Below are 25110 nucleotides of genomic sequence, written 5' to 3'. Positions count from 1 at the left end.
CTTTGGTCCGACATACATTCACTTGACGATCAAGAGCTCATCATCCACTGAAAGCGGCACCGGCAGTACGTCCGTGCCTCCAATCTTTTTCTATGCGGGTTCACGGGTTGATCATCCCTCCGCAGCCATCTTGGATTGCACGGCGTGCCACCTGTAGGCCGTGGGCATTGCCAATAAATAAAAGAAGCAGTGTTTAGATGTAGCCTAAAAAATGTAGCATAACGAATGTGATTTACAGGGGCTTCACAATGTTTTCGTTTCACCATGACCAGAACACGCTGCCGATTGCTATTCGGGGCTGCCGAAAAGGCGCGAGCCATACAATAATTGGGCCGTTGTCACCGGAATCTCTGTTCAACTGTAGAAAAATTCCTTACTTAATCAAGATTATTTTAATCGCAAATCTTTTATTTAGTCGCAATAACTTATTGTAACAATTTTTAAAATCATTATGTATTCCATTCATATGTGATAGATTAAGTCTAATTGTTCGTTTCTTCGCCAGTGCCCCAAAGTGAATGTGTGTCGTTCATAAAAGCCATCATCATCAGAGCGGCAAGCAGCCCGCACTTTACAAGATATTCTCAAAATTGGCGAGTTATCATTCTCTCTCCTTTCTAGGAATGATGCCAAAAACCCGAATGACATCACTGCAAACCCGAAAATCTTTGGTCATAGGCCGATTAGAAGATCACTGTCACGCTTTCCCCACTCTGAACGCACTCACCCACAAAGCGGTATGTTTGAAGCACCGATTGGCAAAACCTCGAGACCTGCCACCTGGTTTCTTGACGCTGAAACTAGAGACCCCCCCCCCCCCCCCAAAAAAAAAAAAAACAAGCTAATAAACGTTAACGAGCAAATGGTCCGGTTAACAGATGGGATTTGTCACGTATATGGTGACGAGTTCTGAAGTAACAAATTGAATGGATAAATACACAATGACATCGTAATATTTTTTTTATTTTATCAAGTAAAGCAGTGCGACACTCCTGTGACTGTAACTTAATGTATAGCCCCCAAATGACTAATTAAATACATGTATCGCTAAACATCATTTTGGAAGTGCAGCGACAAACTTCGGGGACAGAATACGACCAATAGTAAACGTTGAGTTTTACGGCGAAACCAGTTTTGAGATAACAAGTGCCGATTACGCATCACTTGTTGTCCACTGCCACCTCCACCAGTGCCTGTAATAATTACCGGATAAAATTAAAGAACAAACAAAACAAAAGCAATTCCAAGTACACAGTGGAAATAAAACACAAGGCTTCTGCGTGACATGCGTAGTTCTCTACCCATGAACTTCACCGGTGCTTGAAAATGGTTGCAAAATGACCCTATTAGAGCTTCATGGAGGGTTAGAGTTTGCGTTAAAACGTGTAACAAAGCACTTTTAACAAATGACCAAGAATAGCAAGTGACCTAGTAGAAACTACACCACCGCGGCTCCACGAACGGCCCATCATAATCATCCTTTATTGTACCCTTAAAGGTCCTTTTCAGGGTAATAAATAAGAAGGTGGTGGTACACAAAAGCATAGATAACAGCCTGGTCATTAGTACATAAGGGGAGAAAAAGCATCAATAGCAGAATAATCATGAATGTGCAATGCTAGAAAAAAAGAAAATGTTAGCGAAAATTTAGAATACGTGATTTCACTTTCAAACGCGAAGCAAGAACAGTGCAATACGCAGAACAGGTGGTATAAATGCTGTTAAATGAGTAGTACAAGAATTAACACTGTGATGGTGGCAGATTACGGGTTCAGAAAGACATGAAAGTATGTTCTTAAATTTATTGGAATCTTTCTCATTCACTCTTTGTTCGGACACAGAGTTCCATAGCTCAATAGCAGTTGGTAGGAAGGATTTGTTGAGTGCTTTAGTGTTAGCATGTAAGCGTGAAACACTGAGGTTAATAAACAAACGGTGGGAAGTGCGGTTGTACCTGACGCGTGCAATGCACAAACAACCCATCAAGCTCCACTTGCATCTAAGAGGCCAGCATAGGAAGTGTGCTCATTTCAGTGTTCCCTTCAGCTGTAGACGTTACTGCACGTTCGAATTTTCGCGCACTAGGGCCGTCCATCAGGAGGAACTTCCGTGTACGGTTCTCTGACCGGGAGCCCTCCAGCTGCATACTATGCGCTTTCTACATTCGTAATGTTTCTGCAGTAAAATCACTGAGTACCGAAAATATCAATAAGAACGCAAAGAAGAAGAAGATGATGATGTGTGGGCTAAAACGTCTCAAAACTACCATATGATTACGAGAGACGCCGTAGTGGAGGGCTCTGGAAAGTTCGACCACTTGGGGTTCTTTAACGTACACTGAAATCTGAGCACACGGGCCTACAGCATTTCCACCTCCATCGGAAAAGCAGCCGCCGCAGCCGCGATTCGATCCCGCGACCTGCAGGTCACCAGCCGAGTACCTTAGCCTCTGGACCACCACGGCGGGGCGTAAACGATACATCAAACTCCACTTGCAATCAAGGGGCCAGCATAGGAAGTGTGCTCTTTTGAGTGTTACCTTCAACACTATACGGTACTGCACGTTCTCATTTTCGCGCGCTATAGGGCCGAACATCAAAAACTACTTCCGAATACGGTTCTGTGGCCGGGAGCCCTCCAGCTACACACTATGCGATGCCGACATTCGTAAACTTTCTGCCGTAAAAGCGCTGCGTGCCGAAAATCTCAATAAGAGCACACAGAAGAGAGAAGAAGACAAAACGAAGATTGGGCAAACGTATACACATTCTCGAACGCGCAGGAAATTCAAGCGAGATCTATAAATGACACGTCATGTTCTGTACGTAAGCTATAGGGTCCAAAAACCTCGTCTTATGAAGTAATGCACTGCCCAAACTAGCTCAGTGCACTTGTGTAGCCGCCAGCCGCATCTACGGCATTGACTCCCTCTGGTCACTTGCGATCCACAAAAGATGGCAGGACGGCGCAGCTATTCTTTTTGTAGTCCCGAACTTCCTGCAAGATGCAAGAAAGGCTGCCTGTTAGCTCTGGTGGGGCCCTCTAGTTAACGACCAGATTTTGTTACTGTTACTCCCACATATAGACAAGCGTACATAACGTCACAGCAAATAATAATAATAATAATAATAATAATAATAATAATAATAATAATAATAATAATAATAATAATAATAATAATAATAATAATAATAATAATAATAATAATAATAATTTTTATTCTGGCGTGGGTCCATAAGAGAACGTTACATGCCACCGATACGAAGCAAATATAAACAGGCACAACTGTTTCCTGACAAAGCCTACATCCTGGTTCGTGAAAAAAACGACGAGAGCACTGAGGTCTGCAAAAACATTACCCAAATTCAAATGCATCACTGTAAAGATATAATGGATGACACATGCCAATTTAAGCGAACTTTTGTAGTTGCAGTACAAAACTGTATATATGTTGAACTGTTACGGCAATAAAATTGCGAATATATATAGAAAGTGAAGAGGTACATATCAGCGTCAAATGAAACCCGAACAGCGGCAAGCCTTCGCGATGCTATAGTGCGTGCCATCCAGTTATCACTACGAATAGGGACGCATACATGCGGAAAGCTGCCGAACAGGATACACTCGCCTGTCAATCGTGATAACTGGATGGCATGCACTACACTATCGCGAAGGCTTGCCGCTGTTGTGGTTTCATTTGACGCTGATAATACAATAATATCAAAGCTCAAGTGAAGCAAACAATGTGCACTACTTTATAAGTATAATTCAGTGAAGGACAATTGCGTTGACGGATGTATCCATCGCAAGGGGCAAGTAAGAAATGCATGTACAAAAATTATCAATATTGACCTTGGTTATCGCCATATATACCACGGTGGGCACGGGGAGTGTGAATTGGGTGACCACACTGCTGATGGCTCGCAAAAACTGGCGAAGATCATCCGATCGTCAGTATGTGGCTAGATGCTATAACGGTCGTTTGTTGCACGCAATCCACAAACACAACCACAGATGGCTACCCCGTGCAAGTGATTGATATTTTCGTCTGTAGAATGTCTTCCTTAAGACATATGGGTGCCACCATTTTGAGCTGGTAAACCGATGATTGCTTGTTTTTGCGTATGGCGACTTGCATTGATAAAGCCAAGGAACATCCACATGCACCAATCCAACCCTTGTCACGCATACTCGTCTGCCAAAAGGTTGATCGCTTGGTTGTTAAAGATGTATATCAAAACGCCTAACAGCACATCATAGCGGCACGCATTCTGACCCCTACGATAGTATGAAACAGAATGTTCGTCAATTGTAGGGGGCAGTTTTTTCGGGGGGGGGGGGGTGGTAGGGGCTGCTGTGTCGATTACGACAGCAGTTGGACAGTCGTTGCTGTCACCTAACCAAACCATGAGGCCGTGTATGTGCTACGCGGAGTGGTGATAACGAATGCAAAGATTACGCCCTTGTAGGGCTCGCTGTGGAGCGCATGTACGGGAAACGAAAGAAACGGGAACCAGGGGCGCAACTCCACTATAAGAAGCAATGAAATCCGCTTTTAGATATCTGCATTAACGCAAAAGAATCCTGATAGTGCACAGGAATAACCATATGAAAAACTGATACAAAAACTGGATTAAAAAAAAAGACGAAGAAACAAACCGACGTCAGGAAAACATTACCAGCTCGAGAACTAAATTTGAGACAGTAGCCACGCATCAGTAACGGGATTTTTACCTTTGTTCCGTAAGAGAGCGAATTCCTTATCTGACATCTTTTACTGTCTTGCGTGTGTTGCAGAGGAAGTCACGAACCAGCCCCGACTCGTCCGATTATCATTACTCTTGTTACAAATTACGTCTACACTTTCGCTCTAAGTACGGGGCTGCGAGAGTTCAATGCCAAAGTCTATAGAGTCAGGCACCCCTGACATGCATGCCCTATTTCAAAGGCTATTCAAGGACGTATCTAAGGCTATTCAAGGCTATTCAAAGGCTATTCAAGGACCACTGACATACGTGCCTTCTTTCAAAGGCTATTCAAGGACGTATCAGGTATCTTTTATTGTCCCGCGTGTGTTGCGCAGGAAATCACGAAACAGCACCAGCTCGCCAGATAGCCAATACTCTTGCTACAAATTACGTACAAACTTTTGCTCTAAACACGGCCGCGAGAATAAAATAACAAGGTATATAATGTCGGGTACCCCTGAAATGTACCACATAGTTCAAAGGCTGTTATAGATTGCTAACATCTCAGGTCACGCGACGGGTAGTAATGTCTACACAATGCCCCGGCAGCCTCCCTCTGTATTCGACTCTAAGCAAATTTCGGGTGTCGAAAGCATGGGCCTGGTTACAGCGTTCGTGGTACCAGCAAGTGAAGATTCGATGCGGTCTATGGGCTCACATCAAAACGCGCGAGGCCGATTCGCACTTGCACGTCTTTTCCGTCGTCCGTGTACCTCGGCCATGGCTGTCCGTTCACAAACGGTAGGTTCCTGGAAGAGAGAAAATGTTGAAATTTGAAGTGACCACCAAGTTTCGCCTCTACGCTAAAATATAATATCGAGTAAAAGGGGTGTGTTTTTGTCTCACACCAACGATCATAATTTATCTTGCGTTCCTTTCCTTGCATTATCACCACGCGACCGGCACTCTAGGGTCACGATTGATTTGTGGGGTTTAACTACTTTAAGGTCACGAATGATATTCGCGTTATCAGACTGACATATATAGCATCCCTGATAAGTGGTCAGTGCCGAATTTTACAGAAACAAAGGGCACAGAAACCAAATGATGATGATTGTTGTAGGAGAAAAATACACCCTTCTAATTCAAAACTTCATTAGAGTCCACCTTTGGTCACTCTGAACTGCTTAATCATTGCTTTATGTGTGGGCATGATCAGGCAGGTTATTGTCAATAGTTTTGGCTCATGCTTCCTGATATATCAGTCCTGTAATCGTTTACATCTCACTCTAAGACCCGCAAAGTGTGAGGGTAAATGCAGCCTGTTGCGAGGAGCGTGTCCATGCTAAATAGAAAGAACCTGCAAATAGGGACACACGAGGTATGTCAAGACACCGAAAACACCGGCTAATAAATGCGTGGTTGCGGGAATAAATGGTAGAAGCAGAAAACTCTCTGCGCATGCTCAGGCAAGGCAATACAATATAGAGGTAATGCATGCAAGGCAATGCAAAAACACTTCTCGGGCATCGCCTGTAGCCTCTGAATTTTCGCACTCAGTGCTACGCTTGTTTCCATTCGGACGCGCCCCTCCGTGGTGGTCTAGTGACTAAGGTACTTGGCTGCTGATTCCGTAGGTCGCGAGTTCAAATCTCGGCTGCGGCGGCTGCATTTCCGGTGTAGGCGGAAATGTTGTGGGCCCGTGTGCTCATATTTCGGGTGCACGTTAAAGAACCCTAGGTGGTCGAAATCTCTGGAGCCCTCCACTACGGCCTTTCTCATAATCACATGGTGGTTTTGGAACGTTGAACCCCACATATCAATCAATCAATCCATTCGGACTCGAAGAACAGTATATAGGGGCATGGCAGCGCAAGTGCATAACTCTCCCTCCCCTTTTAAATTAGTACGCTGCGCCCGCTTACGCGAACTAAGGCTAACCGTACCCAGTCTTGGCGAACGTGGCCCACATGTCGATCATTCTTCGACTGAGCTCCCGCTCTTGTTCGTTCGCCGCTCGAGACCCGTCCAGGGGGCGACCGAAGACGAAGTCCAGGTCCATGAAACGCGCCGATCCCGTCGTGTCGTTGAACAGTGCGAAGCTGGGCCGGTGGTCGAATACGTAGCCGGACACCAGGTTCCGCTCTCTGGTCGCGAGTTCGCGTCCCAGCCGCAACAGCGGGCAGGTGTAGAACAGGTCGCCGAGCAGTTCGGACGCCCAGGAGGCGCCACTTGCGGTGACTGCGTAATTACCGTACGCTGCTAGAACTGGTACAATGACTGCGCACGGCCACGAAAAGAGAAGGAAGGAAGGAAAATAGAAGGAAAAGAACGGCAGGGAGGTTAATCAGCTCACAGGCAGCCGGTTCGCTACCCTGCGCATGGGAGAGGGATGGGGGAGATGAAAGACAGAGAGCAGAGAGGGAAGAGAGAAACACAACACCACCAATATATATGGTCACCACCACTACATAGCATACACTGCCTGTGATGTTGGCTAACTGGGGAAGCAGCTTTTATAATTTGGCGCTGTGCCAATATACGATCCATTCGTGGAGGAGCCATTTACGCAATAAAAGAAGATTGAAATGTCTAAGATTCTGCGAGGAGTGATATATATGTAATTGCATGCCAGCAGGCTTTAAGAATACACGCTCGAGTCCGCTGCAGTGGTGTGCCACTTATAAGGCTCGTCTGCGCTGACCCGAAGGTCGCAGGTTTGATCCTAGTCGCGGTGGTCGCATTTCAATGGAGGTGAAATCATAGAGGCCTGTGCACACTGTGCAAAGACGGCGCACGTTAACGAACACACAATAGTAAAAATTTTCGGGCACCTCCACTAAAGTATCCCTTAAAATCTCATCATGGTTGGGGGCATTTAAAGGGACACTAAAAGGAACTCTTAGTTAGGCGTTGATTGTTGGAATAGCGTTTCAGAAACCTCGTAGTCTTACTTTTGTGCCAAGGAAGGGCCTATTTTAAAATAAAATCACGGTTTAGTAGCTCGCATCGGGTTAGTGCAATTCAAATTACCCGCCTCAAGAAGCGGACTGACCGGACTGGCTCACGTCACTGTTGCCGTGAACAATGTTGCCCGGCTTTACAGCGCTAGTAGCAGCAGGCTGAAAGCAGCGGGAGCCATACAAGCAACGACCATAACCTCTGAGATGGCGAGTGCGTGCGCCCGCCCTCGAAAGCCATGGCAGACGTTTTTGGTTTTAACGGCACCCCAGCCCCACATGTCGAGGGTAACAACGCTGAAATTGATTTTTTTTCAACCACTTGCGCCAGTCCCCATGGTAACGTCAGGCGGTTCTTTTTTTTTTCATGAGTGAAACAGAAACGAATAAGTAGCATTTTATTGCACCTCTCGATGCACGGAAGGCTCTTTATTTAGAGCAGCTAGATCGATTACCATTTATTATTTGTAGGTGGTCCGTCTGACGTCATCGGGATAATTTTAAGAATGTCCTACTGTGGCGCTAGTGTTCTTGTGCATTTAACTTAATTTCTCGGTAAGTAAGACACTGTTGTTGATAACATTGTCGTTTTAGATGTTGTCATACATTGAGCTTTCACTCTGATGTAAATTCTTATTAGGCTTTAGTGTCACTTTACACCACAGATATTATTCAGAATACACGCCCAAAGAAGGTGTAATGTCTTTGACATGGAGAAAGATGGACCAGATTGTCTAGCTTGAATGTAGAAGACGTAGCTATTAAAATAGGTGGACCGTTTAAATATGCTACCGAACGTGACCTTCATGCGAAATTTTTCTAGCAGTGTGAACATGACTAGCGATGAAATTTAAATATTTTTCAATAAACAGGGACCCATTCTTGGCTAAGTGATTCTTTTCCATCGCAGCACTTAATTTCCGAGGCAGCACAGTGGTATTGAAAGCTGCAACTTGCATAAGAACTGTACTGCAAGCTTCCATTCTTGGTAATTGCGAATTGTATTTGCTAGCGAGCCAAATGCACCAAACAGTTTCTGTCTATCCATCTTCCTATATGCGCGCGTAAATTTCTAGTCACTGTCGTGGTCCTTGCCTCAGCTCATTATATATATGTACATAAACTGACATCGGAAAGGACCCGACTCGGAGGTTATGGTCTGGCGTGGACGTATGACATCAATAATGTGACTTGCTGTCGCGTATGCTGTTAAACCCATTCTACCAGTGATGGTTCCCTTGCAGCATATACCGACATAACTACGTGTGTATGTGCCACAAGTGATTGATTCGCATTGTTATCACGCCCAAAACAGTGATAATAGACTTTGAAATTAATGCTATAGTGGAAGGGATCCCAGTTTCGCGCTAAATTTGTGGCCAGCCACAATGTCGTCATCGACCAAGAAGAGATTCCGACAGAAGCTAAGAACAAAGAGCACGGCTTTGGCCAGAGTGCAATCCAGTCATTCCAATTGGCCAAGAAGTATTCTACCACAAAGCGGCGCGAGTGCTTCAAACTAAATCGAAAAAAAAAAGACTAAGCAGGCGCCATGCCGGCACCACTGCAAAAGGTGTTCGCGTGTTTGCTATCCGCTCTCACGAAAATAAATAACCATCGACTTCGTAAGCTACGGTTAAACGTTGCATGAATACACCTATGACCATTCCTAACGGCATGCACATCAACGCTAAGTGGTGTTCACTTCTCTTCGATTGAAGGGTTGGCGCCTTAATGGGAGCGCTGATGTAACCAGACCGAGAACTTTCCTTTATTAGCCACTTTAGTGAACGAGGCTGAAAAGAACACATTATGCGCACGACTGCTAATTTTGCCTAAAAATGTCAAACCAACTCATAACGGTAAAACTCAAAGCTGAAAAATTTACCACTGGCCGAGATTCACTCACTGCTTCGGGTGAAGTTTTTGCCCCGCCGCCGTGGTCTACGGTGGCTAAGGTACTCGGCTGCTGACCCGCAGGTCGCGGGATCTAATTCCGGCATCGGCAGCTGCATTTCCGATGGAGGCGGAAATGTTGTAGGCCCGTGTGCTCAGATTTGGGTGCACGTTAAAGAACCCCAGGTGGTCGCGATTTCCGGAGCCTTCCATAATCATATGGTGGTTTCATCACGTTCAACCCCACACATCAATCAATCATCGGGTGAAGTTTTTTACCCCAATGCGTGAGTTCTGTTTAATTGTGTCAAGCATGTCTCTTTGGTGCTTGAACCTTGCGAAAAAAAAAAGGTCACTTGCTCTTTCCACGTAAGCTGAAAGCACAATAACGACAAGTTAAATATTTGCTAGTACCGTTTTCATCGGGTGCATTTGCTTTTCGAAAAGCATCGATGATATCTGTGCCGTTGTTGATGTTGTGAATTCTTTTCAGAAAAGTGGGCAGAACGCGGTCCACGTTTGCGTCAGGCGGCGAAGTCTGGAACGGAGCAAAAAAAAAAAAAAAAATCATGAACGACCTTCTTGCTGTTGAATCATTGACCAAGGTGTTACATTGAATTTGACATGACGCGCTTTTAAAAGACAGACTAGATGAAAGTTTTTTTGCTTGCTGGCACCAGCAGACAAAGTAGAGCTCCCCACATTCGTCGTCATGACTACGAGCGGTGCTGCCGGACACTTCCACGTTTAAATTCTCAGATGTACTCGATAAGGTGATGCGGGGATTACCGCCGCCGTGCGCACTTTGTGGAACTTAGGACGCGTTATTCGAAGGCAGCATCTTTGGTTTCTCCCATCGGCAACATGGGTTTTTCAGCTTTAATTTCTTCTCATCTCTGACTTGATCAGTAGAAATAACTTCTCTATGCATAACTTCACTTGATTGTGTCCTAAATGTCGTTAATCTGTGCATAATCAAGACAAGCGAAGTTTCCCATTAGGTTCCTCCTTATTATTTATTTATTTATTTATTTATTTATTGTACTTTCAGGGCTCAATGATTTTAAGAGGTGTTTGGAATTATAAAGTTGGATTCTACAAATAAATCTTGTATCATAGAATTTTAGCTGATATATTCGCATATTACATTCTCGATCATAAATAACAAAACATACTTATATATTGCTAGTTAATTCAACAAAAACACAAATATACAATGTCAGCTAATACATCATGGACAAGTGTTTATCATTGATACCAACAATATCACAGGAAAGATTGTTGCACTCCTTTGACGTCGAGACAAAAGTGAACTCAACGAAGTTGCGTTACGTGAAGGGATGCCTGCTTTGTGACAATGATTAACGAGGCGGGATATGGGCTATGTACTAAGTTTTATTTGGTTATGCAGAGGAAAAAAAAACATTCAATACATCAAATTATATAGTGTTAAAAGGAAAGCTTCTCTACGAGTTGTTAAAGAACGAAGTGCGAGGGACGTTTTCAGAGTTGAAATACTCGCCGTTCCGTTCTAATTGGGCGATACAAAATCAACGTATACTTATTCCGGACAAGTTCAAGAGAAGTTGTTGGATTGCCATGGCTTGGGTCTCGCATGGCGTTAAAAAAGAGATGTCGTTTCCCAAACGACTGATAACTTTACAGTAGCGATGTTCAGTTGCCGTTACGCTGCTATGTTTTCGCATGAACTGTCATCACGGCGAACGGCCTCCACTTTCCAGCCCGTGTCACGAAATAACTCGGCTGACCCACACTCTCCTAATCTTCTTCGTTCATAGAACATGTGCGCCCGGCGTAGTCTCTCCCATGGAGTTTCCTAAAATTAACTAGAAGGTACTCTGACGCTGCCATCGTTAAGCGGCCATGGGAATGATGGGTAGTACAAACGTTTGCCTAGTCTTCGTATTTGCCGGTGGCGAATCATACTTGCGGCTTTGTTTATTGCTGTGTTTCGGTTTTGTTTTGAAAGAAAGATTCAATCCTTTAGAACTTCGTGATCTGATTTGGAAATGTAAGTCTAAAAAAATAAGGTGGTGAAGCGCAATCGCTGAACATTTGCCGATTTTTGTTTCGTAAGCAAACAGCTCCAAGGCATACGAACACACAGGGAGTCAAAAGCAGGCCAGAAGTACGAAGATTAAACAAATGTGAGTACTACCCATCATTCGCGTGCTTGCTGGAGCACCGTGCGTTGCAGCTTTCATAGTCACTAGCGCCAGAGTTCCCTCTAGCGTGAATTAGGATACTCTATGGTCTTTCCTACTGCACGAATTCTTATGGCGTGGGATGTAATAACTAAGAGGAGTGGGAGAGTGAGAACAGAGAAGGAGAAAAAGGGGCAGGCAAACTTTTTTTGCAATAAAAGTAATTAGCCGCATATCTGCGTGCTTCAAAGCAAATTCAGTCGAAAGACGACACTGTTCTGCCGGCTGTACTACAGGAGTCCTGGTCTCATCTGCGGCCACCCGTTATGATGTGCTGGTAGCGTTTCCGCCCTGACGCATGGTAGCACTATAACGTCGGCAGAGAGGGCATTTTCGGGTCATAGTGTCACAATTTAAGCGCTGCGTAAGAAACTCTAGAGTTTTTAGAATGGCGTATTTATTTATTTTTTAGTAAATGAACACGCCACCCAATATTTAAGTATTGATGTTGTGCCCCAGATGAGGGTAATATTTGCTTTCTAGTCGACAAACATCACTAGTATGAACGCAGTCCCCAGTTCAAGATGGCTGGCTGTTTAGCAAGTGCTGAAACTTGAGTCAAATGACGGAACCGTGTAACAATTAAGACAGACAGACCAAAATTTTTGCATACCTCGGGACGGCTTACAGCTCTCCCATAGTGGAATACTAAGGACTCTAAACCATTAACATTTTTTAAACACATTAAAAAAGCTACGGTCTTTAAAATAGGCTGGAAATCTATCTATCTATCTATCTATCTATCTATCTATCTATCTATCTATCTATCTATCTATCTATCTATCTATCTATCTATCTATCTATCTATCTGTCTATCTGTCTGTCTGTCTGTCTGTCTGTCTGTCTGTCTGTCTGTCTGTCTGTCTGTCTGTCTGTCTGTCTGTCTGTCTGTCTGTCTATCTATCTATCTATCTATCTATCTATCTATCTATCTATCTATCTATCTATCTATCTATCTATCTATCTATCTATCTATCTATCTATCTATCTATCTATCTATCTATCTATCTATCTATCTATCTATCTATCTATCTATCTATCTATCTATCTATCTATCTATCTATCTATCTATCTATCTATCTATCTATCTATCTATCTATCTATCTATCTATCTATCTATCTATCTATCTATCTATCTATCTATCTATCTATCTATCTATCTATCTATCTATCTATCTATCTATCTATCTATCTATCTATCTAACCGGACATCTGATCTAATAGCTTTGCAAGCACCTATAAAGGGGAATCTAACCGTTTTGAGGTAGTCCAGAAGGTGGGTGCCCTCGTTGCTGACAGTGCCCAGCAGGAATCGCCGCCCGGTGAGCCTGGACGCGTCTTTGAGGCTCGGGTGGGCGCTCGCCGAAGGTCCGAAGTAGTGCACCATCTTGCTGGTAGCGCGGACGATCTCGCGCGCCGGGACCGTCCTCAGGCAGTGAAGTTTCTCGACTGTGCCGCCGCGGGAGCAGTCGAGCAAGGACGGGAGCTCGTGAGACTTATCGTCGAAGTACCTGCAGCAAAAAGCCACATCGTCCTTTATTCAGTTGCCTCAGACGACTCGTCAGAGAAAGCAGTGTTTATTTCTTCGCCGTTATATTCTTATGATGCCTAGCGTTGGGCACACGCAATCATACTGTGTCATGCTCTACCGTTGTGCAGTGAAAAATATCTAAACATGGCGTAACGTTGGAGCCGATGTTTGGACAAGCGGGCTTGTCTTTCCCGAGGCCGCACTCACATTCTTTAAGCCGTTGTATGCGAAAGCCTTCATGCCTATATTTTAGTACAGGAGGATAACACATCGAATGTAAAAAAAAGAGAGTGTTGATAAGGAATAAATCCACATCAGTTGTTCAATGACAATTCTTTATTTTACCCCGAACTGTTCCCTCAATTAGATATCCTTATCTTTGTATTTTATCTTCAGATTCTCGCAACTCGACAGACTCGCGCTTTTAGGGTAAATCATCTGGACTTTCTACTTCGTCTATTCTCTTCTCTGCTCTATGCTTCAATTCAAATGGAGACATAAGACATACAGTGGCTAGGTACCAAAAGAGACTTGGCCTCGCGTTACCTGCGAAACGGTGACTCGCTCATGAGAATCACTTTCGAGAAGCGCTCCCGGCTCCAGAAGCGTGGCCCACCCATGCCGTCCTTGAGCAGATGCGCGCCCACGGACCACGCTCCGGACGCGCTGCCCATGAGGACCACGTCGCTGGCATTGCCCCCGAACCTGGCGATGTGGTCGAGCACCCATTGTAGGGCCATCGTCTGGTCCCCCATCGCCACGTCGGCCGCGGCGCATGGCGCGTCGCCCGAGAGGCAGCCTGTCATCGAAAGCGGAAGATGGGTGGTTAGGATGGACGCACTAACCAGAAGCCGTGGATAACTCTTGATTTTCAGTTGCCAGGGTGTACTGAAAATTATGTTGGAACAATGGGCGAAACTATGCAGAGGCAGCGCTTTCGGAATTTCGTCGCTGCTGATAATGATTGACGTGTGGGGTTTAACGGCCCAAAACTACTATATGATATGAAAGACAACGCAATTGAGGGCTCTGAAAATTTAGGTCACCTGGTTTTGTTTTTAACGTGCACCCAAATCTGAGCACACAGGCCTACAGCCTTTTCACCTTCATCGAAAACGCATCCGCCGGGGCCGGGATTCGAACCCACAAGCTGTGGGTCGGCAGCCGAGTACCGTAGCCACTAGACCACTGCCGCTGGGAAATTTCGTCATTGCGACAACACCTTGTTGGCGAAGGCGTAGGCATAACAAAATCGAGTTTTCCTGAGAACTGTGCTTCGCTGTTGTGAACCCTGTTTGTTTCATCTGATTTAGTTGCAACGCAACTCTACTTCTCATATATTGCCCCGACAGAGGTCTTTGAAAACAATAGGCGATGATGTTTCTATTGACGATGATAATGATGATGAATAAAGAGTACGCTGGGCAACCTGACCACCACGACGAGCAGACACAAATGCGAGCGCTGTTAGGGTTACGACACACCAACTCACTTAAAAAAAAGTTCTTAAGAACTTTAGTAAGGATTATTCAGTTGTTGTCGGCCCTAAGGTCACCGGGTTACATATGAGAGAAATATCCTTGACAGGGAGCGTCACTGCAACGCAATGGAGTTAAACCCAAAGGTGCCGGCTCCCGTTGAGAAGCGCGCGTTTGCACTGGCATCGGAAGAACTGATGGAGGCGTCGGTTCGCCGATATGAGTGAACAGCGTGCATTGCTTGTTGTAGTTCGCGTTTGTTTCCCGGCCACAAGTTCGGTCAAAGAAGCAGTTTCACCTTTAATGCATCATCTACTGCCTTCGTCAACGTCATGACTCCGTCACAATAGTCAACCCTTTAGGCAGCCATGTTCTTCTGAATTTCATCTTAGGTCGCAATAAGGTAACTTATGCGACACAGCGGCTGTTCAAAATTTTTTAGAAACGTGAGCCACGTTAAACCCCACATATATCGATCGATCGATCGATTGATCGATTGATCAATCAATCAATCAATCAATCAATCAGAAACGTGAGACTGCTGCCAGAAAGTACTAATCGGTGCCTACATACGAAATCACCCCCTTTTGCCTGTTAGAATAAGCAAACGACATTTCGTCTCAGCTTTCGATGACTCTAGTGCCCGCCAAACTATTCACCTTCAAGTCGCGAACCCGATTGTTTCCAAAATTAGTCGGCTATCAGCGCTAATAACAGTAGAAGTGTACGGGCCGTCTTGGTAACGTGTGTTTTCTTCCAAATCTGGGAGCTTGATAAGTATACAGATATCCTTGTGACACCTAGACTTGCCTATGTTACGCTAAAAGATGTGATACCTATTTGAGCCAAAAGGTTGCAAGTTTCTCTCCACAGGGAAATCGCTCGGTCTCAAGCCGGTCGACATGTTTGAATGCAAGTGAGATTAAATGCGTAAAAGTTTAAAAAGTCTCATTTGCGAGTCACACTAAAAATTTCGATGTGGGATTTACGGGTAGTTTTAGCACCAAGAAATTACTAGCTTGAGGAACTGGTTGCAATTATTTTTGCCCAAAAATAGTGTGAGCATTTTGTGAGGAAACACCTGCTGAACTCAGCGCGGGGCTGATTGACGTGAAGGTTTAGGCTACGTGGTATTCCACTGCACAACATATTGACAGCGCTAAAACAAGCAAGGGGACAGCACTTGTCTCTGCTTTTTCGCATAATCATTTATTTTGTCGTGCCGTCAAAGTCACGTTCTTAAGCAGGAGGATAAAACTAACGCATTCAAACATTACAACGAATTCAAAGTCAATTAAAACTAATCTGAAGTCGCAAGAATATGAAATAAGAGCGGACGATGCAAGTTCACTCCCACCAGTACCGATCGCACGTCTACTGTTAAGCCGCCTCTCTTTTATTGGCTGTTGCCAAGCGCACATGTGAGCTTTCGTCAGAATGGCACCCGACCCATGCTGATGGATTCATGGCCATCTTTTCATTCCTTTATAACACTGATACAAATCTTAGCACCAACACCATCATTGCTTCCTAACTGCGTCCTCTGAAGGCCGAAGACCTCGCCCATGTTCAGCCAACCAACCCGGTCCTTTGCTTTCTGTGGCCACGCTATACCCACACACTAATACTGTGTAATCTGATGTACCCACCCAAATTTCTGTCTCCTCCTCGTGTACTTGCGTTCTCCTAAAGCCCAGTTCATAACTCTTAATATATGTCCAGCTGTTGTCTTGACTATGCCATACCTGCTCTCCCCATGTTCCTTTCTTCTACGTGGCATATCTACACATATTCAAAGCCACTTACAGTGATATCTCCTGTAGAGTAAACAGTTGTAGCACTTTACCGATGTTGAGAAATCCGAATGCCCCCAGCCGGAAGTTGGGCGCCACTACAACGAGGTGACCGAGTCCAGCGAGCCAAAGGCCGTCGTAGTAGTTATTGTCGCCGTTCTGAAACTCGATCGCGTGGAAGAACACCAGCACCGTCTTGCGGCAGCCCGGCGCAGTCCTCTCTGTACACGGCGTCCACACGTTCAGGTGAAGACAGTCCTCCGTGGTGTCCTCGTTGGAACGGATTAGCTGCGCATCGACCACGGGCCACTGGACTGTGAGATCAGGACTGTGCTCACAGAAAGATCCCGGTAGGTTTAAGAAAGAAGCTTTTTGAAATGTTCGCCCGGTACTGTATTTCGCATAGAGAATGATTTCCGAGTAATCTCGCTACACCTACCAATGCAGACTCTTTTGAGGGAATGCCACAGCCATAATTGTCGTCGCCCCACATCAACCTTTACAGTGTTTTCTTCAGGTAAAGAGCAGGCACTGGCGAGACTGGCAGAATAGTCCTATGCAGTGTGCCTGGGGTTGGAAAACGCAGGGTAGGCTCTATCATTGTCACAACTGCTAGGAGGTCGGGAGAGTGCGTATGCATTTCCGGTGTATTTCATTTAAAGCAGGGGTAGGTGGTTCTTGTTTGAAGCTCGACATGGGAGTTTTCACCTCAAATAAGGTTTGTCCTTGTAACGTATGTTTGTAACTTGAAGCTTGTGGCATGCATGCTGAAAATAGTCATGAGTTCTGCTCGAGTTTTGTAGAGTGTTGTAAACTACGGATTACCTTTCTTTAGGGGTGCAAACCCTACAGCTATCTTCGAGTACAAATATGCAAGTACTACGCGTATTATGAATTAAGCGTTAGTCGTCGTATGTTAAAACGTTACAATTGGCTGAGCCGTGAAGTCAAAATTTTTCACCAAGAAGTGAAATTTTCCGACCAAAAACTATCTAAATGAACACATGCCTGTACGGCCAAGTGATATACCTGAAAAATCATGAAAAGTCCTGACGTTTCATTAAGGGGCGATTGCAATTAGTGGAACATTTATCGAAGTTCTGCCTGGGTGTGATGGTGACCGCCGTGAGTGGAGCTTACATTCATGCCTAGGCCGTGACAGACTACAATGTTCTACTACGGGACAGCAGGAGGTCATCCCACGTCAGGTCACAGAACTATACCAAGGGATGGCTAAGGCCGTCCCAGTGAGACAAGCAACTGGCGCAACGCCAGACAATCTACGTTTAGAAAAGTTATTATCGATTTATCTTATATAGTCGTTATCATTGTATCTTGGTTATAAAGCTTTGGCTGTGCTAGCACGTTCGGGCCTGCGGAAGTGGCTGTGTGAGAGGCTGTGGCCTCTCCCCCTTACACTTTTTCAGCAATTACGTGTTTGCATCGGAAAATGAGACTGTGCAGACGCGCGATGAACACACGAGTTGTCGTGTGGTGTTGCGGTGAACCCGAGTGGCATACGCCAACAAGAGTTCGGGACCAAGAACACCAACAGAAACTACAGTGAATTCATGGTGTGCGCCACTTACGAGGGCGCGTTAGCATGGGGCAAGGTGCTCGTGGTGAATAGAACTTCAAGTCGACCTGTGCGCTGTTTCGCATGCTACTTATGGTTGCTTTTTGTGTTAGATGGTGTAAATTTATTCAAGTCTTACATTCTCAACTTACAGTACCACTACTCGAGGCACTAAGGCTTAGCCTATCGATACTGTTCGCATCCGATGTTTCTCGGACTGTCATTAGTCAGACGCATTCAGAACTTTTGTATGTGTTAGCATGTATTGGTCGTTCTTATCGAGGAAATCCCTTGACCAGTAGGGAGGCGGGAAGGTATCTTTTTCGGGGTAGCATCAATTCACCTAGTAAACGATGAAGTGTCGTCAACTACACCTGAGTAGGTTATGTTGAACTCCTAAGTGGACATTGTAACCTAATGTGGTCTATTGTAGCACACGACAAGATGTTCCACTAAACATTATGGTGCAATGTGGCTTCATATGGCGTACAGATTGCTTAAGCCACACACATACTTTCTCAAGCGGACATCTGAAATACACAGAACTGCACGAGCTGGAAAAAATTTCTCAAAACATGCAGCACCAGATGACGGAACCAGACAGCAACCTTACTACTGCGAGGTGGAAGTAATATTTGTCCGAACATGAAAACTTTCTGCACAGAGAACAAAATAGCGCATGTGCACAGGCACGAAGTGCTGAGCCAGACCTGTCCATGCGCCGTGTAAGGTTTCTGGACGCATCCGGGCTTCGAAATTCTGGCGTCAATATCCGTGCTGTTCCTTTGAGGAAGAGCGGAGGCAGCCCTGCGTCCACATAGAATGAGAATCACACGTGAACTCTACGCTTTGAACACATAGTGAAAAGAGGTGGCACCATGGGTAAGGTGTACAGAGCCCTCCAGAAACGTACCTGCCGCTTAAGGAAGGTTCATGGTTTGCACAGCGCTAAACAAATATGTGTAAAAGAGCCCGTTTTACCGCAAGGAGAAAGCAATAAATGCGATAGAATTCATTATTAGCCTGGATTGTGATAGCATAAAATTTGATAGCAAGGTTATTTGGAATATATGGCAACAAATTATTGCATTACATGAAATGAGGCTGGTAGCTCTTTTGGAACCAATCTAGTAGTTGCTAGTAGTGTAGGGTAATGGCATAAAATTTCTTTCTATGTCCTGTATCCGGAACATAAAACAACGTGGAAAGGATGCTGTTTTCAAACTATAAAGGAGATTCAGGTCATTTCAAGAAAAGACCTGCGGGTCATTCCAGAAAGTGCGTTCCAGGAGGTTCTTTAAATATGAAGGAAACAATGGGAAGAGTGTATTGTCATAGAGCAGAGTAGTTCGTGTGGGAAATGTCTAAAAGGTTGTACCACAAGCAGTAAAAGTGTTAGAGCAAACTTTTCGTTTTTTTTGAACACATCTTGTATAAGTGAGCCGCCCGCTGATACCTGCTGAGCTAGCATACGCACCAGATCCTTTAGAAGTAATGTCACAGCTTCTGTGCAAGTGACGCCAGTTCTGGTTCGAGTGGTGTCACTTGGGCAGCAACTGCAAATTTCTTTTGGAACTGGCAAGTTCTTGTGAGACTTGAGTGGGGCAAATGACCATCATGCACCCCATGACGACTCTTTTGGAGCTACTTACTCAAAGATTAACGCACATCTTGCGCATTGGCCCCCATTCATTCCTTCTTTAAACTTGCCATGCACAGTTATACGATCGTTCAAGAAATGAACATTACTCCTGACGTGGACATGACTCATGACGCTCGCTTATCGCCGACAGTACAGTGGCTGGGTACTCACGCGAACCGCAGCAATCCTTCGGGGCTTCGGGCGTACTGAATGCCTCTGAACACGTAGACTGGCTGGTTCTCTACAGTGGCTTGGATCCCGCGTACATCTCCCATTCCGGGTATCGTGACGTACACGTCCTCACTGTCCCAGGCGCGAATCAGCAGCCACGCTACGGCGAGGACGTTGAAGACGAACACAGCGAATATCGCTCCATCGAACATGCGCCGCCGGCTGGCTGTCATGACGCTGCTAATGGTCATACCATAGGAATAATAGGAAAAGGTGCGCTAAGTGAACACGGACAGCGCGTAACGGAAGAACATCGAATAGACGATAACGAGAGAGAACGACTAACAGGTTTATTGTCTCTAAATAAACGTTCCTTCGGCGTAAGGGCGTGTTAAACACAGATCCATAGAATCGGCCGAACCCCCCGCTCCTCGCTCCCCCCCCCCCCCCGCCCAAAAAAGGCAGCTTACTCACATGCTTTCCTGAAAATGTTCTCGAAATATAAAAGTCTTATGTGTGGAGGCCCTGCGTAAGATATGAATTCCATCTGGCGGTAATGTTGGCGGAGAGAAGCTTCTGTAGAACGCAGAGCCACTGGTAGGCGGGCGCACCTGATCGACATAGCGAAGCGTACGAAACATTCGCTTTTTTGTGCATAGCGTGGCATTGTCAGGGCAACGTAGGAAACACTAGGGTCTTTATAATTCGGCATCTATTCATTTTCTGGTGAGAACACATCCATGAGATCAAAATGTCTGGATATTGAGGAAGTGCTTGAACATTGACAGAGTGGCTGAATCGTCTCAAGTGACATAAAAGCAGACCAAATTTTTTTGTTGAAGTAGCCCAAGAAAGACCATCGTCTTCAAAACTTGGAGCACGCTTGAGTGTGCTCCTTCAAGTGAACAACGCGACTGCAGAATCACGTCTCGCTCGCATCACCATTTAAATAACCGGGGCGGTAAATTGAGCTAGTAAGTACAAGCGATCGCTATCCTCACTTGGCTTTTCATCGGACACCTCAACCGTACTGCGATGAGCGAAACGTCGGTGCGCTGTAAAATTGGCCGTTGCAAACTGTCTTCCAATGAAAAGCTTGGTTGCGAAGTCCCCATTACACCAAAGTTAATTTTGAAACTTGGCTAAGAAATGGCTATGCGTCCAAAACATTAAGACAAACGTGGCTACATACATTGTTGATGCTGTTGCTGATGATTTATAAACTACGGCTCTGTGTTTTGTGATGGGTGAGCATCTGAATCAATTACTCGTCTCGCCATCTATATGTTTTGCCTCCTAGAGCCAATCTACGCTTCTCGCATAGAGTATAACGGGCGTTAAAGAATCTCCTCGCATGGCATGACATTCGTGTGGTGTTTTTCGCGAAACGATTTCAATCAAGGCAATAACCCCCGAGAGACATCTGTCTGTTATGTTTGCTCACGAACTACGCTGATTCCTGACTCGGTACCAACGACGCTGACCATGACATCGAATTTTCTGCGGATCTTTTTAACGTCATTGCGTTCAACGCTATTCCACTCAAAAGGGTGAATATTTAAGCTATGTGGGAATCCAAGTTTCTGAACATCTGCTAACGCTCTTTTGGCACGTCCCTTTTTTGAAGAAAACAGGTTTGAACTAACATTTATAGACCAGTAGGGGTGCTGTGACTTTGACCAGTGTGACGGCGAACGTGCTGCCCCTCGCTATTTTTTGTAAAGCGTAGGATGCTTATGCATAATGCGTGTATGAAGTCTTGGTTCGACTGACCTTTATTTGGTCGCGAATGTGGGAGTGAACAAGCTTCACGAGCATGATAAGGATAAGCACGAGCGGCGACGATAATATAGATATACGAATGGATGATGCATGATGAATACAGTATTGTACAAACTAGAAAGTGGCTCATTATAAAGTACTACACATACTGTGAAATTGGTCAAGATACAAATACAGCTATCGGTGTAAAATAGACTTGCCGATTAGGCCCCCTCAAAATAAATGAAAGCAACTTAATATTACGAAGTCACTTTTCGAAGGACTGCGACATACCTCAAGTGTGGAGGTTTCTGCACTAGGTTCAGGGTGCTCGATGCACTGCCGCCTCATGTGAAGCACGAGCGAAATTTCCGAAAAGATTTCGAGCAGAGCCACGACACTACCCACAAAGTCTTTCGAAACCCACGAAAGCTCTTTGACGCAATGTTTACATCTGCAACTATTGGCACGTGCCCATTTGAATGAACCTTTGCTTTTTTTCAGCGCAGACACCGAAAACAACACAGGACACAGATGCACTGACAGTATTACGTTTACTCTATGTGAGCATGCCATGCAGATCAGCAGACAGGGGCGTGAACATGACGCAGTCGTGGAAAGTAGGGGCGCTGTGCCTGTCTGATCAGTTCCTTGTGTTTTTCGGCACCACTGAAAGAGCCTTCATCAGCCATGCGGTCTCCGATTCCCGTACGTGCGAGAAGGTGCTTAGGCTTGTGTGCCGACCCAGACAGAGGACGCATGTTTGATCTCGGTTGCGCTGGTCACAATTCAACGGTGACTAAATGGTAGAGGCCTGTGTCCGTTAAGGAACGTTAAGGAACACCAGATGGCCGAAATTTCCGGAACCCTCCGCTACGATGTCTCTCAATCTTATCGTGGTTTGGGGGTGTTAAACACCAGACGTTATTGTTATTACTCTATTAGCAGATGCAGTGAATGGTGAATTAGTGCCCTAATACGACATTCCTACTCGCACGTGATTTTAAGTGCTAAGCATTGACTTACGTTTTTGCTTTGTAGTAGTGAATGTGGAATGTCGCCCCGTATTAGTTAAGTGATGGCCAGTGGTAAGTTCGTGCTAAGTATCGGTGTTTGTCAGTGTCAATTAATTCTAGCAATTAACTGTTACAGCAGCAATAATATTGGCACCTTAGCAGAGTTATGGTAATATCAGCAGTGGCAGAGATTAATAAGGAAAAGAGAAGTAAACGACAGGAAAATAATTAGCCCCTGCAATCTTAGCGTTGACTTGATTCAATACTGACGCAATTCTCTCGCGCACATGAATAACGGGCCGAGCCGCCTCTGCCTGAATATTCTGTTTCCTTTAGCTGCTTTACCGCTTCGTCCATATATTCTAAATGGATAGTAAAGTACACAACTAACCTGGTCTTGCGATCTTCATAAACTACGTTCACACGATGCGATGACTGCATATGGCTCTTCTCATCCTGCAGAGGTTGCTGAACTCGAGTTGCACGCTCTGGTTCAGTAGGCATAACCGGTGCCACAGCTCCGCCTTGATCCGTCTAGAAATAAAACGAAACGATACAATTTAATGCAACTGCAATGATAATGGACGCTCTAGGTGGGTTTTTGCGATCGCCGTCATGTTTCAACGATGCACAGGAATGCGTCTATGTAAAAGCCACAAAGAAAATCAGTCCTCGGAATAGAATCAGCGACGCCTCTACCCGCTGCGCAACGAGTTGGAACACACGGCCTGCAACGTGTACATTCTCCTTCCCACAAGCACTAATTTATCTATGGACACATTTTGTCGGCTTTTTCATAGATGGATCCAAGTGCCGCCGTATTGGGCTGTTAACCTTCGTGCTTTGCATCTTTGACAACTAAGCGAACGCTGCTCCGGCAGATGCATACGCAGGAAAATAGTTGGCTTGGCGCTTACGCGATGTTTGATGCCCTTATTAATTGACGTCGCAATCACACAAATGCAAGAAAACATCGGCTCAACAGCTAAAGATGGAGGCGCCAAGATGTGTTATGGAAAATAGCCTATAGTTCGCATTGCGCGGGCCTCTAAGCTTCTTCGGCATTGTAGAGGCTAGTATACCAACCCACGAGATGGGGCGAAGACACATATTCGCATGGTAAGCACATTCGTCGCAGCGCATAAAGATATGTAAGAGCCGGAGATGAGGGGATGGTGCAGCGTGCCACAAAGCGTAAAGGTGGCTCATAGCAGCTGTGCAAGTGTTGTGGTCTGATTGCAAAGTTTCCGTTCAAGCTATAGAAAGCAAGACGGTCACTCTGCTCGCTGCAGCGGCTGTGTTTCCGAAAAGAGTGAAAAGTCAATCCTTAAGTCTATACCGTTCCAATTAGTTATCGGCTTCACCACTTCGACCTTGTCATGGCAAATTGGCTCTTTGTAAAGATTAACTGAACAGCAGCGTATATTACAGACATAAACGCGAGGCTTCCCGATTGCAGAATATCGCAAATAAAAATGAATCGATTCGTGAAACTTTGGATAAATAGGTTGGTGGGATGACTCTAGCAAGCTTGATGAGACAAGATTAAAGCCATTGAAGCTAGAAAAATACGCTTGAGTCTGTATCACTACATGTAAAGAGACTAACAGTGATGAACATCGACTAAAATAGTTTCGCGGTCAACTACGTGTTTATTTTTCGAGAACCTACAGTTCGCCATTTAGCATGAAGAAGTATGGGAGACATAAGCTTAGTAAGGGGAGTGCCACTTCAACTGGAGTGTTCAGGTAAAATCTGTTGGAGTTCAGTTGGTGTTCCACGATAACCGTAAGGTGTTTTAAATCAGTGGTCGGCAACCTGCGCCACGACGCTTTATGATGCGGCGCCCAGCAGGAGTGAATTCGACGCCAACACGGAGACCTAGAGCTATCGGTCCATTGCTTTGTTTATTTGGGTTTCACAAAAACGAGTGTTAATTACGGGAAACAGATGCCCATGGAGATTCATGACATCGATACCAGAGAATCTAAAAAGCAGCCGATGGCGGCAAATAGTTAAGTGACTCAGATACAATCGGTTCGAGCATGTCGGGGTCAGTTGGTGATCCTTGCGTAATGAACAGCAGGAAGACTAAATGCTCGTGCTTCGTGTGTTGCTGCGCGCGTGATCAGCCTTCTTCTCGCACATCTTGTGCCACCACCAACGCCATTTCGAAACCAACACACTGCTGCGCCCACCAGTTTCAATATATCTTGGTTCTGCCTATAGAGGAAAAATTGTTGCACTCTCCGACAGTCTCCAGGCATCTTCCATATAGTGAGGGCATGCCAGTGAACTCCTCGCTTCATCGCGAAACCGAACCCCACCCGGGGGCACTGGGAGACAGCCATGCTCGGCTGTTCCGACCTGGCG

At 45.2% G+C, this 25110-nt stretch overlaps 2 protein-coding genes across 2 annotated transcripts; both read right to left on the bottom strand.

Annotated features, from left to right (window-relative positions):
• Nucleotides 1-2762: 2762 nt before the first annotated feature.
• Nucleotides 2763-14098, bottom strand: LOC142768246 (acetylcholinesterase-like). The gene is made up of 6 exons (XM_075870197.1): nt 13847-14098; nt 13025-13280; nt 9959-10082; nt 6635-6968; nt 5407-5497; nt 2763-2997 (listed from the first exon to the last, which is right to left on the bottom strand). Exons 1-6 carry the CDS (start codon nt 14053-14055, stop codon nt 2935-2937), a joined length of 1077 nt encoding a protein of 358 aa, XP_075726312.1. The 5' UTR covers nt 14056-14098; the 3' UTR covers nt 2763-2934.
• A 2416-nt stretch (nt 14099-16514) lies between these two features.
• Nucleotides 16515-20179, bottom strand: LOC142768475 (cholinesterase-like). Its single transcript, XM_075870457.1, has 3 exons — nt 19961-20179; nt 18858-18954; nt 16515-16859 (listed from the first exon to the last, which is right to left on the bottom strand). The coding sequence occupies exons 1-3, from the start codon at nt 20170-20172 to the stop codon at nt 16581-16583; spliced, it is 588 nt and encodes a 195-aa protein (XP_075726572.1). The 5' UTR covers nt 20173-20179; the 3' UTR covers nt 16515-16580.
• Nucleotides 20180-25110: the final 4931 nt, after the last annotated feature.

This window comes from Rhipicephalus microplus, chromosome 8 (genome assembly GCF_043290135.1).
Source record: "Rhipicephalus microplus isolate Deutch F79 chromosome 8, USDA_Rmic, whole genome shotgun sequence".
Classification (NCBI taxonomy): Eukaryota; Metazoa; Arthropoda; class Arachnida; order Ixodida; family Ixodidae; genus Rhipicephalus; species Rhipicephalus microplus.
This window is presented reverse-complemented; position numbering and strand designations above follow the sequence as displayed.

Coding starts and splice junctions, on each gene's coding strand:
- LOC142768246 (XM_075870197.1), bottom strand. CDS start 14,055: ATGGGGGACCAGACGATGGCCCTACAATGGGTGCTCGACCACATCGCC. Junction 10,083..13,024: donor TTCTGGACTACCTCAAAACG/GTTAGATTCCCC, acceptor GCTCCGTTCCAG/ACTTCGCCGCCTGACGCAAA. Junction 5,498..6,634: donor GCCACGTTCGCCAAGACTGG/GTACGGTTAGCC, acceptor TCTCTCTTCCAG/GAACCTACCGTTTGTGAACG.
- LOC142768475 (XM_075870457.1), bottom strand. CDS start 20,172: ATGTTCGATGGAGCGATATTCGCTGTGTTCGTCTTCAACGTCCTCGCC. Junction 18,955..19,960: donor GAAGGATTGCTGCGGTTCGC/GTGAGTACCCAG, acceptor ATGTGGACGCAG/GGCTGCCTCCGCTCTTCCTC. Junction 16,860..18,857: donor CTTACACGGCGCATGGACAG/GTCTGGCTCAGC, acceptor GTCGATGCGCAG/CTAATCCGTTCCAACGAGGA.